General features: G+C 38.6%; 1 protein-coding gene across 1 annotated transcript in view; it reads right to left on the reverse strand.

Moving 5' to 3' along the window:
• The window catches only part of Khc-73 (Kinesin heavy chain 73), a 785,588-nt gene that overhangs the window by 260,392 nt on the left and 511,976 nt on the right, over positions 1 to 13,220 (reverse strand). The window contains exons 21-23 of the mRNA XM_071670193.1: positions 13,004 to 13,208; positions 10,705 to 10,851; positions 5,324 to 5,381 (exon numbers count right to left, since the gene is read on the reverse strand). Coding sequence (XP_071526294.1) covers positions 5,324 to 5,381; positions 10,705 to 10,851; positions 13,004 to 13,208 — 410 coding nt within the window. The remainder of the gene's footprint in view (positions 1 to 5,323; positions 5,382 to 10,704; positions 10,852 to 13,003; positions 13,209 to 13,220) is intronic.

The following is a 13,220-nucleotide window of genomic DNA, read 5'->3' on the forward strand; positions in this document are numbered from 1 at the left end:
ATCTGACAGACTGTAAAAACAGCATTCTCATTGCTGGTCATTTTTGCCCTGAACATCCAGTTATTTCATGAGTTTTTGTCGGACAGAATGCTGTCTTACTTAAGTCCAGAGTGACAAGCACTTGGGAGCAGCTCAGTCAATCAACATTAACCATCATATCCCAAGTCTAGCTGAGAGGCAGTATAATGAATAATTCTGGTGACATCTTGTCAGAACACGAGAAGTGCTTTTTACCATGTTTTTTGGCATTTTTTGCTCCTATGAAAACAAGCTGGCCCATTGGCACTTTAGGCTCTGCATGTAAACTGGCTGTGAATGAATGGGAAAAATGGGAAAATTAAGTAAAAAAAAAAAAAAAAAAGTGGCATAATACACGCTTGGTTAATGTTACATATCTTACACAGAAATATGTATAAGCACCTATGACTGAGCCACCATGCAAGTGTGGGTGTTTCATCAAGATCAGTGTAGATGAAATTAGTGATTTTTGATGAATTCTGGAAGATGGGTCATTTTGATGGACAACATGCTTTCTTTTCTCCTCAGCTATGAAGCTTTCAGGAAGTTAAACATTCCATTGTCAATGATAGGTCCAGTCGCACACTGCATAAGACATCCCATATTGTCACAGGTAATTATGATATTTGTATCCAATGCATGCTAAACCATTTACAGTGCTCAGGGAATCACATAACACCATGCACAAACTGTTCTTGGCAAGGAGAGTTGCAATGGAAGTGTGGACAGTGACAGATATGGAAAGGAGAGTGCCAGTAAGATAACCAGTGAAGAACATATGCAATAGGGTCAGGAACACATGGAAAGCATGCCCGCTCTCAAGTCACCACAGCAAGTCTCATTATTTCTAACTGTTACGACTTGTATTTGAATGGCTAAAAGACAATCCTCTGTAAAGTGAACCTGTGAACAATCATCATCATGATGTGTTTAACAATAAATTTAACACTGGTTTTTGAACTGCCAAAAAGTGACACATGTGATGAGTGTGAAAAAATAGACATGGATATGCATGCCCTTAAGGATAACAGTAATAGTGCCTATAAACAATAGATGGAAGTAAAAAAATAATATCACTTACTGTAACCGAAGGCCACCCAAGATATCCTGAAATCATGCTAAAACAATGACAACAACACTGTTGCAACTATACAGATCTGCAGCAAGCTTTGCCAACCCTAAAACTATCTAGAGGCATTCCGTAATACAAATGGAAGCTGTGGATTTATGACTTTGTAAACAATATTATAAAAACTGGCTTTGCATCCATGTATTTGTGCAATGAAACAGCAACTAAACTCAGGTCTAATGAAGCTGCCAGTTGTTTGAACTAATATGTTCCAAGCCTAAACAGTAACATACAGGAAAAATAACCTGTTATTTTGAATCAAAAATGATTTATGGAGGACACTTTAACACAACTAAATATCATTCTATGGTGCCAGGCCATTTAAAAGTACCTCCTTTGCAACCGAGATTTTGCCCAAATGTGTATAAAACAGCAATGTGTTCAGCAAGGCATACTATATATATATCATAAATTAAGTCACATTCAAAGTAGGGCCTCTCAGATAAGTTAAGCTTAACAAGTTGATGGTTCTATGCTACAATCATTACATCATTACACAAAAAAAAAGCAGTGAGCAGCAGCTTCAAGATTGGGAATACGTTTCTGTTTAGTAATGACTATAAGCTAGGTTTCACAATGGCAATTAGTTATCATCTCAGTTTATTAAGTTCAAACTGCAAAAGAGAACAATAACCAGGTAAAACCCTGACACTTTCTACAAGGCACAAGGCACATACCTGCAAAGTACAAAAAATCATTCCAGCAATCCAGAGAAAAGGCCTAAGACCCAAAAGCCTTCTTTACACTTATGCCAGCACTGTGCAATCAGTGGTTCAAGAACCTAATCATACAACAAGAGAGTAATCCAGGTCGGAGGAGTAAAATCTGATGATCCTGGTAACAATGTGGATAATCCTGACAATGATGTTCCAGAGTTTTAATAATTTAAGAAACCTTCATCCCCTCATCTACCCATGACTTGAAACATAAGCGATAGTAAGTACAAACTGTAGCATGCAACTGTCATTTATGTTGATATTCTACGCATATTATCAAATGATGTGTAAGGTATGCATACTTGAAAAATTAATGTTACTGTGGGGAAAATAATATTCTAGGTGAAGGTCACCTGCTGTATACAGTGCCATCTATAGTATGGAGCTGGAGTGGTACTCTCATTACATTTATTCATATTACATTCTTATGATGCATAGGACAGACTTACTTGTAATCTAAATGTTACTAGTGGCCAAATAATACCTGGGTTAAGACTGTGAGGTGTGTTCTGTGTAGTGTATTTGCCATAATTTACAGTGTTACCACATCTTAACATACCATAAATCGACACATCCTAAGTAACAGCATTGTAGTGCCGACCCCATTCAAATATTTCAGTATTTGGTCATGTCACGAACAATCATGATTTGAAAAACTTTGGAGACAATTTTCTCAAAACTAGATCTGACAGAGTTTGTCCTTATGGTTTGCAACACCTCACATAAGTCTTTCACATAAAACACATCAGCAAAATTGTAATCCATGTATCTAAAGATATCTTCAACCACTCCAGGATACAAAACAAAATTCAACCTTCTGGAAACTTGCTAACAGTTCCCATCCTGAAGCACCCAACTCCCATTCCCTTATTACCCCATATCACTGCTATTATCAGTGCCATAACTCCTTAAAATATTATCCAAAACACTGTCATGTCATCCCACTCCCATACATATAGCACAACTTTAGATATAATGCATCCTCTATCACACTGTAAATAAACCTCAGAAAACACATCTGGATGGCTTCAACAAACCACAACCTCAATCCTGCATTTGACACCATGCCCACCATATCCCATTACTTAATACTATCCTCCACAGAAATAATCAAAACTAGTTAGCCAAATTCATAAGTGGCCAATAAGTGAACGTGATTCACAATGGCTTCACCTCTAAAATCTACAAGCTCTACAACAGTGACACCAAGGAAGCAGTTCTTTCACCAAACCTCTTCAATATCTTCCTACATCAACACCTCTCGCAGACCAGTGTGAAAGTCCTCTAATATGCAGATGATTCCCTATGACATCGCAACACAATTATTCTAATCAAAAAACAAATATCAAACATGCAATCCTACATCACACAATCAGAAAACTACAGCTCTCAAACAGAATGTGTGTGGCAAACAAATGTGTGTGTCAAAAGAAATCCACCATCACTTTCATAAACTCAAGACAGACATGAATTCAACCTGCACCTCCCAAAAGACTGAATGGTCAACCAGTCCAACTCATTGTGCTTCCATGCATACTTAACATCACTCAAAAACATACATGGGATTCACATACACATATTAATCAGCCACAGAACACTAATTGGCATCATTTCTAGACATGAAAAAGAATCCTTCAATATCCTCTACAATTAACTCCTTTTCTCCACTCATAATTATGCCTTAACTATCCATCATGTGAAACTCAAATGTACCAAGCTACAAACTACTCAAAATAAGGCACTCACAAATCACCAGCTGCCTAACAGCTACAAACATTCAACACCTGTACAACAAAACAAAAATACTTCCACTACCATGTCATTTCAACAAGCTCAGCATTCAGTTCTTTGAAACAGTACTAATTCCCTCCTACACAAGCTAACTCCAAGTACAAATAAAAAGTTTACTCTTGCTTTATAATCTAACAACTGAAATAAAAAAGATTACCCCTTCTTCATAATTCAATAACCTATGCACAATATGAAAAATATGATTCTTAAGATCACAGCTTCTCCTACTTCTAAAAACAATAAAAATTACTATCTATGGCCAGCAAGGTCCTGCTAAATTACATCATTAATAACAATGGATCATTACCACTGCCATTAGTGCCTCAAGGACTACTAACTTGCTTAGAGTATATTGAGCATGCATGCCAGGGCAGGAACTTCCCCCATTGTGTTATATGAGTAAGTAACATTCCATGATTCTTTCCCAGTACATAGTGTAGCTGCTTGTGACATAGGGCATCTCTACATATTGATAAAGAGCACCTTCCAATTCAAAAGAGGACAGGAAGAATCAACCAATACAAATAAGGCTAAAATCCTTACACTAAACCATACATGCTTGGCTTGAGTCCCCTGAGGGTTAAAAGATTAACAGGAATTCTTTTTGAATGGGGAGAGATTTAAGGATAGCACATAATCTATAGGCTTAGGATGAAATATAAAGAGACTGACTATTCCTCCTCCAATCAGTATCATGCAAATCAGCCTCTATCATAAAGGCTGTACACACCAGCCTTAAGCTGTTTTGACCCATATAAAAATAATTCTGCAGAAGCTGGTGACTGAGTTTGGTAAAGTGTGTGAAAGAAGAAAGTTAAGAGTAAATGTGAATAAGAGCAAGGTTATTAGGTACAGTAGGGTTGAGGGTCAAGTCAATTGGGAGGTAAGTTTGAATGGAGAAAAACTGGAGGAAGTAAAGTGTTTTAAATATCTGGGAGTGGATCTGGCAGCGGATGGAACCATGGAAGCGGAAGTGAATCATAGGGTGGGGGAGGGGGCGAAAATCCTGGGAGCCTTGAAGAATGTGTGGAAGTCAAGAACATTATCTCGGAAAGCAAAAATGTGTACGTTTGAAGGAATAGTGGTTCCAACAATGTTGTATGGTTGTGAGGCGTGGGCTATGGATAGAGTTGTGCGCAGGAGGGTGGATGTGCTGGAAATGAGATGTTTGAGGACAATGTGTGGTGTGAGGTGGTTTGATCGAGTAAGTAGTGTAAGGGTAAGAGAGATGTGTGGAAATAAAAAGAGCATGGTTGAGAGAGCAGAAGAGAGTGTGCTAAACTGGTTTGGACATATGGAAAGAATGATTGAAGAGCTGTTCACAGAGAGGTTTATATGAGTAAGAAACATCCATGATTCCTTTCCCAGTACATAGTGTAGCTGCTTGTGACATAGGGCATCTCTACATATTGATAAAGAGCACCTTCCAATTCAAAAGAGGACAGGAAGAATCAACCAATACAAATAAGGCTAAAATCCTTACACTAAACCATAATGCTTGGCTTGAGTCCCCTGAGGGTTAAAAGATTAACAGGAATTCTTTTTGAATGGGGAGAGATTTAAGGATAGCACATAATCTATAGGCTTAGGATGAAATATAAAGAGACTGACTATTCCTCCTCCAATCAGTATCATGCAAATCAGCCTCTATCATAAAGGCTGTACACACCAGCCTTAAGCTGTTTTGACCCATATAAAAATAATTCTGCAGAAGTTGGCGACTGAGTCTGGAAAAGTGTGAAAGGAGAAAATTAAGATTAAATGTGAATAAGAGCAAGGTTAGCAGGTTCAGCAGGGCTGAAGGACAAGTGGGTTGGGATGTTAGTTCGAAAGGATAAAAATTGGAGGAAGTGAAGCATTTTATTTATAAAATAAAAATAAGAGCAAGGTTATCAGGTTCAGTGGGGCTGAAGGACAAGTGAGTTGGGATGTTAGTTTGAAAGGATAAAAATTGGAGGAAGTGAAGTGTTTTCAATATCTGGGAGTGGACTTGGCAGCAAATGGAACCATGGAAGCAGAAGTGACATACAAGGTGGGTGAGGGAGCAAAGGTTCTGGGAGCATCTAGGAGCACTGAGGAATATATGGAAAGAGAAGTCGTTACCTGAAAAGGCAAGAATGGGTACATTTGAAGGTATAATAGTTCCAGCGAAGTTATATGGATGCAAGACATGGGCTACGGAGGAGAGTGGATGTTATGGATATAAAATGCTTAAGGATAATATGCAGTGTTAGGTGGTTTCACTGGGTAAGTAATATAAGGGGAAGAGGGAGAGGAGAGGAAACAAGAAGAGTGTGGTTGAGAGAGCTGAAGAGAGTGTGCTAAACTGGTTTGGACATATGGAAAGAATGATTGAAGAGCTGTTCACAGAGAGGTTTATATGAGTAAGAATTGGTGGGGACAAGGAGAAGGGGAAGACGATAATGAAGATAGAAAGATGGAGTGAAAAAGAATTTGAGTAATTCGTGCCTAAACATGCAGGAGGGTGAAGGCATGCTTGGGAGAGAGAGAAATGAAACTATATAGTTTAGAGGGGTGGACATGCTGTCAATGGACTGAACCTTACTTTATGCATAGACTTTTTTTATCATGGTATTCCTGATCACCAGTCCTTATTCAGCACAGAACTTAACAAGCTGAACATCGTTTTCATTTACACTTGGTACCCTATGCCCCCTAATTATAACCTCAACTGACTTATCACTCACATCTGGATCAAACAACCCAACGTTAATACTCTGAAAAATGAGCCAACTTGGCAGTAATTTTCTGTTTTCTGTTTTAAAAAAGGTAGGATTCTTGAATCTCAATCCTTACTCTGTATTCAGTATTTTAACTCATACTACAGGTCAAGTTTCAAAAATCAGAACTTCTAAAAAGTGAAAATCCCAAAAATCGATAGCCCAGTTGATTCATGATCATTCCACTTTGGGTCATGTGTTTCCAGAGTTGACTACTTTGTTAACCACTCGCTGCCAAAGCATATGCCATTGTTTGCACTGTCTAAAGACATTGTAGCAAAGCTCCATACTTTCATCAGTTAACTGTGTAATAATCAAAAGAATTCTGCCCTTTTAAAGGCATCCAAAAAGCATTTGTGTGATGGTACTGAGTGTAATATTGAAAAGTATATTGCATTTACCATTATGAAGAAAGTGGAAATATTACTAAAAATAGTTAAAGGTGTGGTGCAGCATCACCTGTCTTACAGTGCTGTTTACAAAACCTTATGTCATATCAAGAGCCAGAGTTTAAAGCTGTTATGGCATCGCTAATCATAAGTGTCCTATATCAGGTCATTCAACCGTAAGTCTTCCATATAGCTAGTTCAAACAAAAATGAATTAACATTATTTTATTTATTTATTTATTTTGCTTTGTCGCTGTCTCCCGCGTTTGCGAGGTAGCGCAAGGAAACAGACGAAAGAAATGGCCCAACCCACCCCCATACACATGTATATACATACACGTCCACACACGCAAATATACATACCTATACATCTCAAAGTACAAATATATATACACACACAGACACATACATATATACCCATGCACACAAATCACACTGTCTGCCTATTCATTCGCATCACCACCTCGCCACACATGGAATACCATCCCCCTCCCCCCTCATGTGTGCGAGGTAGCGCTAGGAAAAGACAACAAAGGCCCCATTTGTTCACACTCAGTCTCTAGCTGTCATGCAAATTAACATTATACAGTACCTATTTCTGAGCCACCTCTGTGTGAATTTAGAGGAGAATGAATTTTAGGTAAGTATTTATTTATCTATTTTGCTTTGTCGCTGTCTCCCGCGTTAGCGTGGTAGCGCAAGGAAACAGACGAAAGAATGGCCCAACCCACCCACATACACATGTATATACATTCACGTCCACACACGCAAATATACATACCTATACATCTCAATGTACATATATAAATATACACACACAAACATATACATATATGCACATGTACATAATTCATAGTCTGCCTTTATTTATTCCCATCGCCACCTCGCCACACATGGAATAACAACCCCCTCTCCCTCATGTGTGCGAGGTAGCGCTAGGAAAAGATAACAAAGGCCACATTCGTTCACACTAAGTCTCTAGCTGTCATGTTATAATGCACCGAAACCACAGCTCCCTTTCCACATCCAACTTTCCATGGTTTGCCCCAGACGCTTCACATGCCCTGGTTCAATCCATTAACAGCACATCGACCCCAGTATACCACATCGTTCCAATTCACTCTATTCCTTGCACGCCTTTCACCCTCCTGCATGTTCAAGCCCCGATCACTCAAAATCTTTTTCACTCCATCTATCCACCTCCAATTTGGTCTCCCACTTCTCCTTGTTCCCTCCACCTCTGACACATATATCCTCTTGGTCAATCTTTCCTCACTCATTCTCTCCATGTGACCAAACCATTTCAAAACACCCTCTTCTGCTCTCTCAACCACACTCTTTTTATTTCCACACATCTCTCTCACCCTTACATTACTTGCTTGATCAAAACACCTCACACCACATATTGTCCTCAAACATCTCATTTCCAGCACATCTACCCTCCTGTGCACAACTCTATCCATAGCCCACGCCTCGCAACCATATAACATTGTTGGAACCACTATTCCTTCAAACATACCCATTTTTGCTTTCCGAGATAATGTTCTCAACTTCCACATATTCTTCAAGCTCCCAGAATTTTCGCCCCCTCCCCCAACCTATGATTCACTTCCGCTTCCATGGTTCCATCCGCTGCCAGATCCACTCCCAGATATCTAAAACACTTTACTTCCTCCAGTTTTTCTCCAATCAAACTTACCTCCCAATTGACTTGATCCTCAACCCTACTGTACCTAATAACCTTGCTCTTATTCACATTTACTCTTAACTTTTTTCTTTCACACACTTTACCAAACTGTCACCAGTTTCTGCAGTTTCTCACATGAATCATCCACCAGCGCTGTAGCATCAGCGAATAACAACTGACTCACTTACCAAGCTCTCTCATCCACAACAGACTGCATACTTGCCCCTCTTTCCAAAACTCTTGCATTCACCTCCCTAACAACCCCATCCATAAACAAATTAAACAACCATGGAAACATCACACATCCCTGCCGTAAACCTACATTCACTAAGAACCAATCACTTTCCTCTCTTCCTACACGTACACATGCCTTACATCCTCGATAAAAACGTTTCATTGCTTCTAACAACTTGCCTCCCACACCATATATTCTTAATACCTTCCACAGAGCATCTCTATCAACTCTATCATATGCCTTCTCCAGATCCATAAATGCTACATACAAATCCATTTGCTTTTCTAAGTATTTCTCACATACATTCTTCAAAGCAAACACCTGATCCACACATCCTCTACCACTTCTGAAACCACACTGCTCTTCCCCAATCTGATGCTCTGTACATGCCTTCACCCTCTCAATCAATACCCTCCCATTTAATTTACCAGGAATACTCAACGAACTTATACCTCTGTAATCTGAGCACTCACTTTTATCCCCTTTGCCTTTGTACAATGGCACTATGCAAGCATTCCGCCAATCCTCAGGCACCTCACCATGAATCATACATATATTAAATAACCTTACCAACCAGTCAACAATACAGTCACCCCCTTTTTCAATAAACTCCACTTCAATACCCTCCAAACCTGCTGCCTTGCCGGCTTTCATCTTCCACAAAGCTTTTACTACCTCTTCTCTGTTTACCAAATCATTTTCCCTAACCCTCTCACTTTGCACACCACCTCGGCCAAAACACCCTATATCTGCCACTCCATCATCAAACACATTCAAGAAACCTTCAAAATACTCACTCCATCTCCTTCTCACATCACCACAACTTACTTAGGTAAGTATTATACAATATTTTCAGTAAATATTCATATTACAAACAAATAACATTTAGAGCTGCATTAGGTATACCAAAGACTATAAAAACTATAATAACTATGGATCACAATATGTTGGCCCAAGTTTCTAAAGTCAGTAAAATTCCAAAATTTGAACATTCTTGGTTTTAAGTATTGTGGACTTTCAAAACTCTACCCGCATTAGCATGCCATTAAGCTTACAAAAACAACTTCACATGGAGTAGCTTAATTACTGTATACATATTTATACAGTCACTGCCTCTAAAACTTAAATTCTTAGAATCAAATAAAGTCAGAACATCAAACATGATGCACATGTTAAATGAAATGCTCTGAATCAAAATGCATTTCCTATTGTAGTATTATCTGTATATAACATATTTTCTAAAAAGCCTCAAAAAAAATCATGGACAATGAAAGAAACTGTTTGGAAATAATGATGTCTTTGACACTGATAAAACTATCCATTTTTCCAAACTAATTCAATTCATAATTACCCATGCAAATCATGTCCTTAACAGTCTTTTCTAACATTCCAAATCATCTACTTTCTTTACTTTCATAATTTACGACTTGTTTAAGCATTTTCAATAAAACATTCCACAATGTTAATCTATAGTCTTTCTTCTTTTGTGCTATCATCTCTTCAAAAGCCATAATGAAGGCTAAAATGGTTATAGAAACATTCAAAACTCCAAACACCAACAAACCAAGTTCCTGTCAGTCATCAAACAAACAGACCTCAAATAAAGCATCGATCCCTAAAAGCAACTTGCGGACATTACCATATTCCTAAGATATGCTGACTTTTCATTGTCACTCAAGCCAGGAGACAACAACAAAAACACCATTCAATACCTATGACATAATATGAAAAACTTTTAGGGAGAAATGTAATACTACTATGCTGACTATGATCCACAACTACTGCATCTATTCCACATGCAGTACAAAAACTTGCAGTTTTACACTCCTCTTATCCTGCATGTTTACGATTCTAAGGTGCTCCAGGTGGCATCACAGGAAGAAATCACATGCCAATACTAAAAATCCCCATTCCTCACATAAAACAGACTTCATTTTCAATAAACATTTAAGAAATCAATGCTGAAAACAATTTTCCTCTAATATTCTGATGTATTTACCTGTTGATCAAGGTACATCCTTCTTCGTTTCAAGGCCTCACTCCATCTCTCTCTAAGAACACTAAGATCTTCTTCTGTGTATGAGTCAAGTTGTCTCTGGCATTTCAAACGACCACATACTGACCCAATGCTGATATTCGTAATAGCCTGGATGGAGGTTTAAAATTACTTTAAAAAACTACTGAGTAAAAATTCACATATTTACTAAGTCATTTATAAAAATTCACACATTTAATAAGTCATTTATAAAAAATACCCTATTTCTATGTATCTATAATCAGGTTTAACAATGACAGTAAATTCAATAAAAATGGGGATTTTCTTGAGAAACACCGAAATATCAAGCTGTCACCCACACAGCATTGCTTAAATCAAATCAATCCTCTATGTGTGGAAAGAGACAAAATTATCTGTGAGGGCAAAAATGGATATGTTTGAGGGAATAGTTGTTCTACAATATCATATAGATGTGAGGCATGAGCTATAAATAAGGCTATGCAAAGGAGGGTGTATATTTGTTGGAAATGAAATGTTTGAGGGCAATATGTGGTGTGAGGTAGTTTGATTGAGTAAGTAATGAAGGGGTAAAAGAGATGTGTGGTAATAAAAAGGGTGTGGTTGAGACAGCTGAAGAGGGTGTGCGGTACTGATTTGGACATGTGGAGAGAAGGAATGAGGAAAGGTTGACAAAGAAGAGATATGCACCAGAGGTGGAGAGAAAAACAAGGACAGGGAGACCAAATTATAGATGGAAGGATGGAGTGAGAAAGATTTTGAGTGGTCGGGGCCTGCCATGCAGTAGGGTGAAAGGTGTGCATTGAATAGAGTGAACTGGAACCATGTAGTATGCTGCGGTCGCCATGCTATCAATGGACTGATCCATAGCATGTGAAGTGTCTGGGATAAACCACTGAAATCTCTGAGGGGTCTGGTTGTGGTTTCAGTGCAGTACTCATGGCTCTTCATGTTCCTGCAAGCTCAGGCCTCAATTTCTCAAATGCTTTTTCATTCCATCCTTCCATCTCCAATTTGGTTTCCCTGTTCTTGTTCCATCCGTTTATGACACATATATCCTCTTTGTCAAGCTTTCCTCACTCATTCTCTTTGTATGTGCAAACCATTTCAACAACCCTCTTCAGCTCTCTCAACCACACTTTTTATTATCAAATTTTTCTCTTACCCTTTCACTACTTACTTGATCAAATCACCTTGCAACTCATATTGTCCTCAAAACATTTCATTTCCAACAAATCCATTCTCTTCCACACAACTTTATCTATAGCCCATGTCTTGCATCCAAATAATATTGGAACTACTATATCTTCAAACATACACATTTTTGCCCTTCCAGAGAAAGTTCTTTCTACACATCCTTCACCACTCCCAGAACCTTGACCACCTCAACTAAACTATAATTTACTTTTGCTTCTATAGTACCACTTGCTGCCATATCTTCTCCCTGGTATCTAAAACAAATTACTTCCTTCAAGTTTTCTCCATTCAAACTTACATCCCAACTAACCTGTTCCTCAACCCTGCTAAAGTCTTGGGATATGTTGAAACAGTGTTTGTAGCATTGCAGCGATGGGTGACCTCCAAAGAATAAGCAGGAGAGTGTAATTCAAGTTTGTCTGGGAGTGTGCTTTCTTATGATTTTATGTTGAGGGTTGGAGTTTAAAATTGAGTTGGGAGGTTGGTTGTTTAATGTTACCAGATTATTTCAGTATGTGTTTTATCAGTGTCATATTTAATGGGGGTGAGGGGATTTTGTAAGTACAGGTTACTGAAATGCAATGCAGGGGTAAACTTTTGTTTCTTCTTGGGACTGGTGGTCAGTAACAGTGGTTAGGATGGGAGAAGTTTAGTATTGTTGCATACAATGGAGTGCAGAGCATGTTGTGGTGGGACTGTATTGAGATGATATTTGTACGATTGTGACAGTGTTGTGTATTCATAGTTCTCAGAAAGCCAGTGATTGTTGTGAGTGCTCTGTTTTGTCTAGGTCACAGCTCTGTTGTATCTGTAGGTGTTACTGGACTCTAACTACTCATGGTTACACCGTGAGTGAAGACATCATTGGCAAGGCTGTATCATTGGGAATACAGACTCATCAAAGAACTTCTTACATCAAAGGAGTCTACATTTCCCTGCTAATGAAAGTAGCACAGCCTTCAGCTGCATGAGGCTTTAGAAGGATCTTAGTCCTGAGGTAATTATGAATAAATAAACAAATAAAATACATTCCTGCTAAATGACTCATGAGAACATTAAGATAAATATCTTTTAAATGCATACTGACCTCACAAATAAGAGGCAATGTTCCAGAGTTCATCACTGGTTTAACTCTGCATACAATTCGCCGCTGCTGACCCTGGCGTAGCTGATACACACCTCCTGTTAAGACGTCCTTCTGAGGAGATACTTCTACAGACACATAATCTCCACATTCTCCCAGCTCCTGAATCTCCACCCACACTTCAATCTTCCGAGTGAGCTCACTCCATCTATTGGTGGAT

The sequence above is a fragment of the Panulirus ornatus genome, chromosome 14, assembly GCF_036320965.1.
Source record: "Panulirus ornatus isolate Po-2019 chromosome 14, ASM3632096v1, whole genome shotgun sequence".
NCBI lineage: Eukaryota > Metazoa > Arthropoda > Malacostraca > Decapoda > Palinuridae > Panulirus > Panulirus ornatus.